The 14707-nt window shown below is 43.9% G+C and overlaps 1 protein-coding gene across 1 annotated transcript in view; it reads right to left on the bottom strand.

Moving 5' to 3' along the window:
• The window catches only part of LOC310753713 (uncharacterized protein), a gene marked incomplete at its 3' end in the record, with an annotated part of 56076 nt that extends 42655 nt beyond the window's left edge, over positions 1 to 13421 (bottom strand). The window contains exons 1-3 of the mRNA XM_083595064.1: positions 13319 to 13421; positions 8531 to 8658; positions 932 to 1182 (exon numbers count right to left, since the gene is read on the bottom strand). Of these exons, the coding sequence (XP_083451190.1) occupies positions 932 to 1182; positions 8531 to 8658; positions 13319 to 13408 (469 nt within the window). The 5' untranslated portion in view covers positions 13409 to 13421. The remainder of the gene's footprint in view (positions 1 to 931; positions 1183 to 8530; positions 8659 to 13318) is intronic.
• Between the last annotated feature and the right edge of the window lie 1286 nt (positions 13422 to 14707).

Genomic DNA, 14707 nt, shown 5'->3' with positions numbered 1-14707 from the left:
GCTCCTAAAGCCCGCCGGAGGGAGGGAGAAGGCTCAGGGGAATCAGCGGGAGAAGAGGCTAGAAAGGGCGGAACCCCGGCGGGCAGGCGGACCCAGAGGAGGAAGGAGCAGTGGAGAAGGTGGAGCAAGGCTAGAATCTTAAATTGGTGTCAAGGGGGAGGAGACTCAGATGGAGCATCAGTGGTCTGACACTTGAGACGTGGGGCTGCGTGCTGCAGCTCTGGAAGTGAAACTGAACTTCAATACAGACTTTTATACTTAACAACGAAGCAGCGTTGGTCCTTTGTGAGCTGGGACCTAGGGTAGCTCTGACAGCGGCGTTCCGCCTCCCTCTGTCCCCCGACCTTGTGGGGCTGGCGCTGGGGCTCTCCCCTCTCACTCTGCAGGCTTCAGTGAAAGCCTGCATTCGCCCTATAGGACGCACACACATTTCCCCTTCATTTTTGGAGGGGAAAAAGTGTGTCCTATAGAGCGAAAAATACGGTAAACGGCATTCCGTGCACTCTGGTTTCTGTCGTGCGCCAGAAACCTGCTGGGTTTAGTCCTGCTGGCCGCACGACCCGGAAAGCTGTCTGCGGACAGACACCGGCTCCCTCGGCCTGAAAGTGAGAGGAACGCCGCAACCCCATAGCTGCCTTGGACTGGACTTATGTGAAAACTATTAAGAAACTACGCTGATTTTGTTCACCAACTAGAATTGCTGAGAAAATTAATATCAACAGATGCAAAAATCAACGGTGTTATACACGTTTGACCACATTTAGTCATGGGGCATTCCTGAAAGCTCATCTGTAACAGCAGATAAATGTACCATTGTCCAAAGGCTCTGGCAACCATTCTTCCAGTGAGGAAAACCTTTGAGCGAGACCCGGGAAGGGAAGAAGGGTGGATCAACAGGCGAGCAGATCAACTTTTGCACAGGTTCTCTTACCTTCTTTGCTCTTGGGAGCAGCTGCAGCCAGTTTTCTCTCCAAGGAGGGGTGCAGAACGGCCGCCGAGCCAGGATCCTGACCCTCGGGATCCTCCACCCTCTCCTTTGGTAGACACGCTAGGTCACTTCGCTTTTTGGCAACGTTAATGATGTTCGGGGTGATGGATGGACGCTGGATTGGCGCTGGCTTGGAGACCAAAACAGGAGGTGGTGGCCACTGTCTTTTGGGTGAACTTGGATGAGACTTTTGTCTGATGAGAAAAAGGGATCAATCAGAGAACTGGACTGCACAGAAACATGTACAGCCACCGTATTTTCCTGTGTATAAGACGACCCCTATTTTTGGAGCCCAAAATGAAGAAATAAATAATGGCAACATTCCATGTACAAGACAACCCCCAATTTTAAACTTAAGAAATTTGGGGGGAAATATAGTCTTATACAGTGGAGATCGAGACTTCCGGTCAAGATGGCGGCAGGCTAGGCAGTCAGCCCCACAGCTCCACAAATTTTAACTGAGTTTTAATTGATTTTATCTCGTTTTAACTCGTTTTAGACCAAGTATTTTATTTTTCTTAATCACAACTGTTTCTTTTAACCTGGAGCTTGAGAGCAGAAGAACGTTGAGCTGTGAGCAGAGAAAGTGCCAGATGAGTCAGCGCCTTGCAGATAAGGAACAATAGACGACACCACTAATCTTGAAAGCCTGTGACTCCCACGGCAAAGGAGCTCAGCAATTGGTTTTAATTACTTGCCTAGAGCAGCAGCAACCTTGACGCTGCCCTGCCCGCCCGTCACTCGCTCGCTGGGTCTCTCCACAGTCTCACGACCACCCGAGGCTGAAAGAAAGTGGTGAGAGTGGAAAGCTGCGAGGCTGCGAGGCTTCCGGTTGCTGAAATTACACTCCGAGAGGTGAAGAAGAAGTTTTCGGCAGAGAGGGGTGAAGTAAGAGGAGACTGAAGTTTAAATCAATCAAACAAAAGCCTGGAAGTTCACAAAGCGGTGAGACCTTCTGTTCCAAGTAAAGCCTGCCTGCACTTTTCCCGGAGACCGAACAGGGGAGGGACGGGGGACTGGATAAAGATTCAAATTGAGAGCCCTTCCCTTGAACAATTGATCGTGAAGAGGGCTGAGCTGGGAATGATCCACTTGAGCCCTCAACAGGGGTAAATCTTTATCGGAACTTGACTCTTATTATAGCTCCTTAACGAACTGCGGAGAAATCCCTGGAGTTAAATACTCAGCTGTATAGCTAAATCACTGACTGCGGTAGGAAGTCCCCTTCTTCTCTCCTATATTATTTACATTATTTAGTTCATATCTACTGTAGCTATGGGCAAGAGGAAACGCCTCAGAGAAGCAGAGGAATTACTGCTTCTCCCTAGCCCTAAGCTACAAGCGAAAGAAAGAAGAGACCAGTCAAATTTTCAAGCAGCAGTTACTACATACAATAGATTTCTCCCACTAAGTGACTTGGATGTAGCTAATAACATTCCCAAGTCCCAAAATACCACCTTACACGCTTGTAATCTAATGAGCACTCCCATCAAGGGCGGGCCCGATGTGGATGGGAGAAAGATCCGGGATAAAGAAAACCAGCTGGGAAATGAGTCCTCCCATTTACAACTAGTCATTAGGACACTGGACTGTATATTTAAAAAGATAGACTTTCTGACGTGCTCAATTTCCAAGCTAACGGAAAAAGTGATGGATATGGATGCCAAAATTGCCCTCAAAAATAATTACCAGAGGGGACCTCCAGTGATAGCCCCACCAAACTCTGGGGCAAAGGGGTTGGGAAAATACAAACTAAACGATCTCATGTGTAAGCAAAATCTAACATTGCAACCTAAGAAGGTATGCCTAACGATAAGGTCTGAGATATGGGACTGGTCAAGCTTGGAAGGAGCTAAAATTGCCCTGAGTAAAATCCTGAGAATAAGCATAGTTCATATTGATCTTCATGCTTTACTTCCGCTAACTCAATCAAATGGCTCTTACAAAGTTATCTTAGCCTTCCGTTCGCTGAGACTACCCTTATTAATAATAAGACAAAAATGGAAATTTATAAAAATAAAAATCATACCCACAAGGGTTTTTGCGGACAGCATAGTAAAACCACTACTTGTGGAAAAAGAGAAAGAGATATTAGGTTCAGAAACAAGCTCTACAAAATCGTCAGACAAAGAGATGTTGCTATCCCCACACAGAACGGAGGAGATTGCCTGCAGTCCACAACCAGGAACGATCTTGGGTGGTTCCAGAATATCCAATGATGAAAGCGCCCTTATGAATTCATTTGACGAATTACAGTCACAAGAAAAAGAAAAAAATAATAAATAAATTTGACAAATTAAGGATGAAGATGTCTCAGGCCAAAAGCAAAATAGGAAACAAAGAAATTCAAACCAACAGGGCCATTGGAGGCTCAGTGGACCTTCTCAAATTTAGCCCACAGCCTCAAAATAGGTCCTTAAAATCCAAGGCAACGATACAGACAATCGTCTCGCCACCCCTATTAGCTAATCTGGAACCAGCTCCTCCTGCACCTGCCGGAATGGTTATACCTACTAAAGAACAGCAAAGTGTAAACAAAATTTCGACACATTCCTCAATGCCTGACCTGGAGTCATCATTATCGGATGGAGAATCTCTAGCTGATGATTTAGAAGTTCAATCCGTTACCGATACGGACTGGACAGAAGACCCCTTGGGCCATATAAATAAGATGATATACCCACGGAAGGAAAATCCAATAATAGTTAAAACTTGTACTGACTTAACCTCTGCTCCCTTAGGTGATAAGTTCTCTGATAAAATAAGGGATTTCAGAGAGGAGACTAGATCAAACCAGGACACTACCCCTATAGGATCGGGCGAGCAGAGCATAATTACAAATAGCTCAAGAAGCACACCTGTGCCAAAAGGAGAGAAGTCATCTACTATTAGGCAAAGGAAAATTACTGACTTCTTTAAATTTGACAACCCACCAAGATCAGCGTTCCCCCCTTCTCCATTGTGACTACCTAAACCTCAGTCAAATCCTCTCCCATTCTCCATTTTAAGCTGGAACATAGCAGGCTGGAAAGGGAAAAAATCTGACCCGGACCTTGTAAAACTAATAAACTCACACCAAGTAATTCTCTTGCAAGAAACATGGGATGAGGGGAGAGTAGATATTAATGGTTTTGATGTTACATCATTACCGGCATGCCCGTCTACTAAAGGAGGCCGGCCTAGTGGAGGACTAGTTATAGCAATTTCCTTGAAAATACAGGCAAAACTCACGCTTGTAAATGCTTCCACCCTTGCAATTACAGCCCTGATTACGGGGAAAAACTTTGAACTTGTTATAACAAATGTTTATCTTCCCCCTGGAGGCAACATTGCAGACTTATACAATAAATGGGGAATCTTGGAGGAACATCTTACTCTTTGTCACTCCAAATACCCCAATATACCCAATGTTATTGCAGGGGACTTCAATGCTCGCATTGCAACAAACTGGGAGTCCTTAATCAAAGCCAAATGGTGGATAACCCCAGAATTCATTGTTGACCTCCCCCTCCATAATCAAAGACTTTCCAAAGACAAAAGGGTAAATGAAGCAGGAACCCTTCTTTACCAATTGGTACTACGTCTAAACTTAGTGATTCTAAACGGGAACTGCCCGCCTGACGTACCGGGTGAGTTTACACACATAAGCTCCTCTGCAAACAGTGTCCTGGATTATATGTTAGTATCTCATGACATATTCCCCAAATTTTCCCACTTTAAAGTTGAAAATATTCAACTGAGCGATCACCTACCGTTGGTCGCCACAATGACTATAGACTGGACCCCAGATGGAGACAGACACCCATCACATTTGATTACGAACTCAGCATTGCAAATTAAAAGTATAAAATGGTCCAAACTACAGGCCCAAAAATACTCAGCATATTTCCAACAAGGACTAAAACAAGCATACTCAGGCTTAATTGAGGATCATTATGACTATGACCAAACTCTAAGACTATTCTCGAATCTGTCGGAAGATTTAACGTCTTTTTTCTCTGTCCCGATGCATAAAATAAATCGAACACAAAGGAAGATAGGTGCATTGTGGTTCAATAGTGCTTGTAAACAGGCTAGACAACTTCTTGGTAACATCTACAAAGAGTATAAAGCCTCCGGGGCAACGGTCCTGCCAAAAGAATATTTCCAAGCAAAATCGGCCTACAAGCAAATTCAAAAGGGAGCCAGACAGGAATGGCAAGTGAATCAATGGCGGGCAATCATAGAAGCCTCATCATCACGGAACTCCAGACAATTTTGGCTCCTGGTAAATAAAAGAACTAAAAGATACCCTTTAACTATTATTCCTGCCCCGGTTTGGGAATCTTACTTAAAAAACTACTTTGCCACAACCGACGGTATTGCTAACACAAAAGATGAATCTCAAGACCAGCTTCCCCTCTGGCCCCCCACCGATCCGGAAGACATCCATGACTTGATCGTTAAACTCAAAACAGGGAAAGCGCCTGGACCAGACCTGATCCCGGCAGAAGCTATAAAATACCACGCAGACTGGTGGGCCAAAGTCCTGGCAACCATCTTTGATGCCGTTAGCAACTCTGGAATGATCCCGGAAGTATGGAAGGACGCTGTTATCGTTCCAATCCACAAAAAGGGCTCACCAGATGACCCGGGGAATTACAGAAATATCAGTCTGCTCTCAGTAGTGGGGAAACTGTATGCCCGCTTCCTGTTGAACAGACTTATTCAATGGGCCGAAGAGAAAAAATTAATTGGGCCCGAACAAGCTGGATTCCGCCCAAAACAGTCAACAATTAATCATATTCTAATTTTACAGCATCTTGCCTGGAAATATTCCACCCCAAAGGGTGGCCAACTCTGTGTGGCATTCATTGACCTAAAGGCAGCATTCGATAGTATCTCCAGGAGCATCCTCTGGGAAAAACTCACCCGCTGGGGCATCGACAGAAGGCTTCTCTGGCTAATAATCAAACTCCATGAGAACTCAGCGGCTAGAGTGAGACTCACCCCGGAGGGTGATCTCACCAACTCAATCCCCATTAACAGAGGTGTCCGACAGGGTTGTATATTGGCTCCATTCCTGTTTAATTTGTTCATAAGCGACATGAGGACTCCCCTAATAGAGGCTCAAGAAAAGATTCACGCACCACGCCTAGCACTTTATCGCTGCCCTTTGTTACTATATGCGGATGACGCAGTCATCCTTTCTTTTTCTAGAGTAGGTCTTATGAGGACCTTAAAAATTTTTGGATCATATTGTAACGCAAATTCCCTTACAATTAATTATGAAAAATCTAAAGTCCTAGTTTTCTCAAAGAGCCGGAAACTCCACAATTGGAGAATTGACGGGAGAGTCATCGAACAAGTCTATAGATTCCAATACTTGGGAGTTTGGTTACAACATAACCTTAGATGGAAGGCCCATGTAGCCTATGTTACAAACAAAGCTAAAGCTATCTCCTTGGCAATCTTGCGATTTTTCTTCACCGATGGGGCCCTTCATATCCCATCGGCGCTGAAAGTCTTCAAGGCCAAGGTGATCCCGACAATTGCTTATGCCATTTCAATTTGGGGGACTTTTGTCAACTTATCTCACTTAGAGGTTATTCAAAATCAGTTTTTAAGAGGGATATTGAAACGGCCCAAATGTGTAAGTAATTCAGCGCTACGCATAGAACTTAATATTGTATCCCTGGAAAACGCTCTGTGGAAGCACATACTTTGTCACTGGTTATCTCTATGGCACAGTCTCCCAAACTTGTACTTGATACAGTGTATGTGGAGAGACGATTTCCAGAGCCCATGGGTAAAAAATTTACAACTGAAAATTACGGCAATGGGAATCTCCCCATCCAAATTACTAGAGCAGGATATAGTTCCAGCTAAAAGAACAGTAACCTGTAAACTAGAGGAGATGGACTTGCAGCAGAAAATGGTCTTGGGCAATGGTACCTGCTCACCTCTAAACCTTGGTTTATTACCCCTCTTAAGGCTCCCAAACTATTTGAATTCCTTGACTTCTTCGGCTCATAGATATGCCTTTGTAAAGGCAAGATTCAACACCTTCCCGTCGAACGTGCTGAGAAATAGATTCTCCAATGGACAGATATCGCTCTTATGTGATTGTAATTGTGGGGCACCGGAATCGTTGCATCACATAATTCTTGACTGTGCTTTTCACTCATCGGCCAGGAGCAAGTTTCTTGCTCAATATCTAAAGGGAATTGCCGATGATACGAATGAAGCCAAACTGAGATATCTATTAAATGATGATGACCCCCTAAGATCACTCATGGTTGCCAGATTCTTGATCAGCGTCCTATCCCTAAAGAAGAGAAACGGACTCCTGTGCGGCTCGGATAATCCCTTTAAACTATGATCTATATTTTAGGTTGTAATTAGGTGATATCACCATTGATGTCTTCTACTAATTTATGAGCAGAGGGCGATGTTTATGTTACAAACTTATTGTAATGTATGATGTTGGTCTTTTGTTTTTGTTTTGCTTTGGTTTTTGTTTGTTGTTTGTAAGTTTTGGTGGTTTTAAATTTGGAGGTTTAAGTACATTATGTTGGTATGGGAAACTGTCGTGTGATGGGCCAATGGCCGTAATAAAGATCAATACAATAGTCTTATACAGTGGTACCTCTGGATGCGAATGGGATCCGTTCCGGAGCCCCGTTCGCATCCTGAAGTGAACACAATCCATGTCTGCGCGTCGCAATTTGCCGCTTCCACGCATGACGTCATTTTGAGCGTCTGCGCATGCGCGAGCGGCGAAACCCGGAAGTAACATGCTCTGTTACTTCCAGGTTGCCGCGGAGCGCAACCCGAAAACGCTCAACCTGAAGCACATTTAACCGGAGGTATGACTGTACATGGAAAAATACAGTATATTCTGGGGCAGGCAACTCCTTAGCTCCTAAGTCTTGAGAAAATATGGGAAGTTCTGACTCCGGGGTTAAGGCTGCATTTAAATAGGTCCAGGTCTACTACCCCTTACAGCACTTTTTTACAACAGTGAAATACAAGGAAATTTGCTCAGAAATCTTTACTCATGGAAATTATAAGGATCAACAGAGCTTAGAAAATTATTGTATATTTCAATAGCCTTAAGAACTACTGGGCCGTGTCCAGAAAGTGGTGTGGGGGGACCCCTGGGCTCTCACTTGTGGGGTGCCTCTTCCCCCATGCTTTTTAACATCTATATGAAGCCGCTGGGAGAGATCATCAGGAGGGTTGGGCTGGGGGTTCATCAATACGCGGATGATACCCAACTCTACCTCTCTTTTAATTCAGAACCAGTGAAGGCGGTGACGGTCCTGTGTGATTCTGGATTAATTGCAGTTTCTGGGTCACCTTCAAAGGTAGCCGCACATAGATTGCGTTGCAGTAGTCCAAGCAGGAGATTATCAGAGCATGCTCTGGTGAGACAGTCTGCAGGCAGCTCAAACGCAATTGTCCCTTTCTGGACAAAGAGGAGTCCAACCAAGGGTGGCAGGGAGGACCAAGCTGGTTTTACTCTAGAGTAAGAGTTTTGAAGAGGAGCTGAATAGAAACCTGATTGCCGTTGGAGACGGAGTGCGTTTAACCACACTGGCAGGAGAGGGAGACCGCCTGGGACCGGGCAAAGATGGCGACGGAGCACGTCTCCCAGTAGATGAGGGCTGCTTTGTGGGCTCTGATTTCTGCAGGAAGAACAGACACATACTGGTAAGCTGCCGCTTTCTAAAAGGCATGCAGGACATAAGGAAATGAGAAAAGCAACAAGCAATTTGTATTGTAACATTACCCAATAATGATAATGATAATATACCTAGAAAGCTTATACTTAGTTGGTCTTAGTTGGTGCTACTGGAATTATTTTTTAAAAAATTGGGGGGAAAGATTCTTTTAAAGCAGGCTTCCTCAACCTCAGCCCTCCCAATATTTTGGGCCTACAACTCCCATGATCCCTAGCTAGCAGGACCAGTGGTCAGGGATGATGGGAATTATAGTCTCAAAACATCTGGAGGGCCAAGGTTGAGGAAGCCTGTTTTAAAGACAAAAATACTTAATTCTCTTAAGGGAGTTCTTTTTGGGTCATCTTTTAGTAAAATAAATATAAATAAAACTTTCATCTTTTTATTAATAATAACAGTAATTTATTATGTATACCCCACCCATCTAGCTGGGCTTCCCCAGCCACTCTGGGCCACTTCCAGCAGAATATTAAAATACAATGACAATTCGGACAATTCTGCAACTGAATAGAGGACGTGTGAAGCTGCTTTAGGTGTTCCGAGCTCTGGCCAAAGGGCCTACCTGATCTCCCAAACACAGGCTTCCTCAACCTCGACCCTACAGATGTTTTTGGCCTACAACTACCATGATCCCTAGCTAGCAGGAGCAGTGGTCGGAGATGGGAATTGTAGTCTCAAAACATCTGGAGGGCTGAGGTTGAGGAAGCCTGCCCAAACACATGGAACAGAAGGATTTCTAAGTTCAGTTCATAGATGATGATAGTATTGGACTTCAGATACGCTACCTGAAAGACACACTGCTCTTAGGAACCTCCCAAAGTGGCTGGGGAAACCCAGCCAGATGGGTGGGGTATAAATAATACATCATCATCATCATCATTATTAAAAAGTATTATTATTATTATTATTATTATTATTATTATTATTATTATTATCATCATCATCATTATTACAGTGGTAGCTCTACTTACGCGCACCTCTGGTTACGTATCCTTCGGGATACACACGTGGCAAACGTGGAAGTATTTTCCTGGGTTTTGCAGTGTGCGCCTGCGCAAAAGTGCTCTACCACACTGTGCACCTGTGCAGAACAGACACCTTCAGTTGCAAAAACTTTGGGATCTGACCAGAGCTCCGGAATGGATCCCTGTCTGCAACCAAAGGTACCACTGTATTATTACAGTGGTACCTCGGGTTAAGAACTTAATTCGTTCTGGAGGTCTGTTCTTAACCTGAAACTGTTCTTAACCTGAAGCACCACTTTAGCTAATGGGGCCTCCTGCTGCCGCTGCGCCGCCGCTGCACAATTTCTGTTCTCATCCTGAAGCAAAGTTCTTAACCCGAGGTAATATTTCTGGGTTAGCGGAGTCTGTAACCTGAAATGTATGTAACCTGAAGCGTATGTAACCCGAGGTACCACTGTATTATTATTATTATTTAAGGATCTCCCTCCAGCCCTGTAAGAACTTTCTTGTTAAGTATATTAGCTCTTCAGTTTGAACAGATATTACTAATTGAAAAAGACTGAGTAAACCAACAGAAAAATATAAGATTCAGGGAGGTAGCTGTGTTGGTCTGATGCAGTCGAATAAAATAAATAAAAAAATGGTCCAGTGGCACCTTAGAGACCAACTCAGTTTGTTCTGGGTATAAGCTTTTGTGTGCAGCCACACTTCTTCAGATACGTAAATTAAAAAATTAAAAAATGGTCCAGTAGCACCTTAGGGACCAGCAAAATTTGTTCTGGGTCGAAGCTTTCGTGTGCATGCATCTTTATTCAGATACCCGGAAACAGAAGTCCGTATAAGAACTAGTATGACAAGAGGCCTCCCAGCATTCTCACAGGCCCATATAACAACAGCATAAACAGTTGGGCCTGATGAGAGTTTACTGTTCCCAACCCTAATCCTGAGAAAGCCATCTAATTATCTTTTAATCTTAATTATCTTTGAATCTTGTTTTCAGGAGGTAATTTCATATTTGGTGTTAGCAGCCCTGAGCCCGGTTTCGGCCAGGGAGGGTGGGATACAAATAAAAGTTTATTATTGTTTATTATTATTATTACCAGACCCTGATATATAGTGGGAGGGTGGGGCGGGGTTTTTCTACGAAGGGTAGTAGAACTCAATGGGTTTGGTCAACCTGTGGGCGACTGTGAACAACTGCAATTTAGTCCTGCAGGAAAAAGCAAGGGAGAGCATGCAGGTGACCAAAAATAGCCGAAATAAATAAATAAAAATGTCCAGTAGCACCTTAGAGACCAACAAAGTTTGTTCTGGGTCTAAGCTTTCATGTGCAGGTGCTCTTCTTCAGGTACACGGAAACAGAAGTCACCAGACCCTTATATATAGTGGGAGGGTGGGGTGGAGTATTTCTCAGCAGGGTAGTAGGAGATGTGTGATTTTATGGTTCTCAAAAGGAAACCTTCCTCTGCTTGTCCATATTGAGAGGATGCCAGCAAGGCTGAACCTTTCGGTAAAAAAGGATTACAGACCTGTACCTCCATGATTGACATCTTCTGAATCCTTGTATTGAATAATAATAACACTTGGCTGTTGTGTGCAGGCAGACTTCTTCAGATACACTGAAACAGAAGTCCCCAGACCCTGATATACAGTGGGAGGAGAAGTCACCAGACCTTTATATATAGTGGGAGGGTGGGGTGGGGTTTTTCTCCGAAGGGTAGTAGGACTCAATGGGTATGGTCAACCTGTTGGTGACTGTTAATGACTGCAATTAGTCTGACAGTAAAAAGCAAGGGATAGTATGCAAATGACCAAAAAGAGCTTTAGCATATGTCAGTGATGGCCAAACTCGGCCCTCCAGATGTTTGGGGACTACAATTCCCATCATCCCTGACCACTGGTCCTGTCAGCTAGGAATGATGGGAGTTGTAGTCCCAAAACAGCTGCAGGGCCAAGTTTGGCCATCACTGGCATATGCAATGAGACCAGAATCCAATATTTCTATTCAGACCAGGTCTCTCCATCGTTTTCAGTTGAGTAACAAATTGCAATTCAGCCACTTCTCTTTCAAGTCTCTGAAAATCTTTCGTAAGAAGACAGCTGCTTTCAGTGTATCTGAAGAAGTCTGCCTGCACACGACAGCCAAGTGTTATTATTATTGAATACAAGTATTAAGAAGATGTAATCCTCTCAATATGGACAAGCAGAGGAAGGTTTCCATTTTGGAAGCATAAAATCACCCATCTCCTACTACCCTTCCGAGAGAAAACCCCACCCCACCCCTCCCTCCCACTATATATAAGGGTCTAGGGACTTCTGTTTCTGTCTATCTGAAGAAGTCTGCCTGCACACGGAAGCTTAGACCCAGAACAAACTGAGTTGGTCTCTAAGGCGCTGCTGGACAATTTATTACAAAAATAGAAATCAAGGTTCAGAAACAGGCCTGTATCTGGAACATCATCCTTAAAACTGCTGTGAGAGAAGTGCTGTTATCGTCCTATTGTAGCACCGTGCTTGTGGTTAGCGCTTAGCTGGAATGAAATATTCAACGCAGCAATAGAGAAATTAAAATAATAATTTATTTGTCAGACAAATAAATGAGAGACACAGTGGTATATGGTTACCAAAGCTCTGCCCACTCCAGCCCTGATGGTCAGCACTTATATTTCCTCAGCCCAGCCCCCTTGCTCCTCCTTTGGCTGCCTCTATCCAATCAGCCTGGTTGAAATTCCTATTGGCTCTTTGCTAGAACCAATCATAAAAGATACACCCATTTCCTATTACCTTTTATGGGAGACAAAGAGCTATATTTCCTTCTATCTATAAATGGCAAACAAGTAGCCATATATCTTACATTTGCCTCAACAAGGCACCTTAATTACCAGATCACCTTTTGCCCTTCTTGCCCTGTTGCCCTCCAAAACATATGGTTAAAACAGATGCTCATTCTGTCTTAAACAGATCTTGGGTTCACATTCTCACACACCATCAATGAAATAAGAATCTAACATAAGAATCTAACATTTCTTACTTTCTAAATCCTTTGCATAATTACATTTAAGCCAACAAATCTTATACATAACATATATAGATTATTAGAAGCAAAGGCCTTTTCAAAGTAAAACTTCTTCAGTTTACACCCTCCTTTCCTGGCCAGCTGCTTTTCCCATTAGCTCTTGCCCTTTAACCTTATGAAAATATGGCTCAAGTCTAATGGGAGGCACATGGTATTATATTTTGTTAAACAATGAATCCTACTATTTACCAACTCTTAATTCGTGCTTTTGCAGCTTGATTGTATTCTGTAGGGTCAGTAACCTAGTAACCTTTGCTCCCAGCCTGTAATTCCCTTTTTACAACTTTGAGAATTTTGGCTCCTGCTATAAATAAATCAGGGGGGGGGGCTTTGTCCAGGAGGAAAAACATCTGCCAAAGTCTTTTAGCCAGCTGGTCTTCTGCCTGGCATAAAAACACACAAGCATCTGCAAATATATATATATATATTAAGCTCATTTTAAAATACAAGTCTTGGTCAGATGCCTCACTATCAAAACTATCAAGAGATCCATCAGCTTTGAGGAAGCCATTGGTATTTTTATTAAACCAACAACCTGCCTGGAACCCAAATGCAGCCGACCCACCTGTGCCATTTCTGGCGAGATGTTTCCTGGCAGAGAGGCGGCCGCCTTCAGTCGGTCCGTGCTGCAGCGGCACATGGGAACTTTGGGCATGTGGGCCGGGGAACTGACAGCGCTGCTGGGAGCTGAACAGGGATAGAGGGGAGATTCTGTAAAGTTGGGAGACTTCCGGTTAGCGCCAGCGCTTAATGGCGGATTTCTCCCGGAGCTCCGGGAGAGATCTGCTTCGTAGGTTCGGGTCCTGACAGCTACGGCGGAGCGGGGACCCTCAAAAATCACAGGCGCGTAGCCTGTGAACTGGAGAGTCGGCGGGCACCTTTGCGCCCCCCCGACGCTGTGAAATAGCCTTTTTAAAGGCTGCGGATCAGCGGAGGGGTTTTGGAGCGGTGCTGAGAGTCGCTTTCACCCAGCCTGCGAAGCGAAGCCGCGTCGCCATTAGCGGAGAGCGCTGACTTCTTCCGGTAAATTTGGACTAAAAAGAACAACTATCCGTGAGTAGGATTGACTTCTAAACCTAAATTGGACACTAAATTTTAAGAAATTGGGTACCGAGACGGACAAGCACCAAAAAGGAAGTCTGCTTTCCGTTCTGCAGCAAGATCAAAGCGAAAGGCATTCAAGCTGTAACCGCTGGAAAGGAGAGTGCGGGAACTAAGAAATTCAACACCAAGCAAAGAACTCCCTCCCTGAAGGCAGGAGGGGGGGGGAAGAAGACTTGAAAGTATTTTCCTGCTGATTTAAAAGAAATTGAGTTATTTACCGCTGCTCTTCTACCTGGGGATCGGACTGCCGGAGAAAAAGCACCGGCTAAGGACTGTCGCTACAAGAAGGTAAAAAAGTATCTTTGACTGACTTTGGCTACTATCAACTTGAAATATGTATTTTGTTGCAAAGTAAAGATACTTGCAGGACATTATTGATTTGAAACCTCCAGAAAGAGAAAAGAATAATTGAAACGGACTAGAAAGACCTTTGTTTAATTTTCTGGAGAATGTGGGACTAATTAGAAAGTAAAAAACTGATTTTACGCCCTCTAGAGGATTTATAAATTGTTTCAGCAACAAGTGGAGTTTAAAATCTGAGAACTTTGTCTGACAGCATAAGAGTGTGGGAATGACCTTGACTAAAAGACTTTGTTATGGCAGATGGTAAAGAGAAAGAGGATTCACAAGAAGCAACCTTGAGATCTGGCAGACAATACAAAGTGGATTTTTCCAAACAAAGAAGGGCTTCTGTAACAGGGGCCTCTGGAATTACAGCTGTCTCAAAGGCAAAAGTGAAGACAATGTCTTCAGAAGAATCATTTGCTAAGGTTTTGGAGAAGATAAACGATTCATTGGAGGAACTAAAAAAGCAAGGTGTAGAAACTAAAGTTCAAATTGCTGAAACAAA

This window comes from Podarcis filfolensis (genome assembly GCF_964270895.1).
Source record: "Podarcis filfolensis genome assembly, chromosome: W".
Taxonomy (NCBI): Eukaryota; Metazoa; Chordata; class Lepidosauria; order Squamata; family Lacertidae; genus Podarcis; species Podarcis filfolensis.
This window is presented reverse-complemented; position numbering and strand designations above follow the sequence as displayed.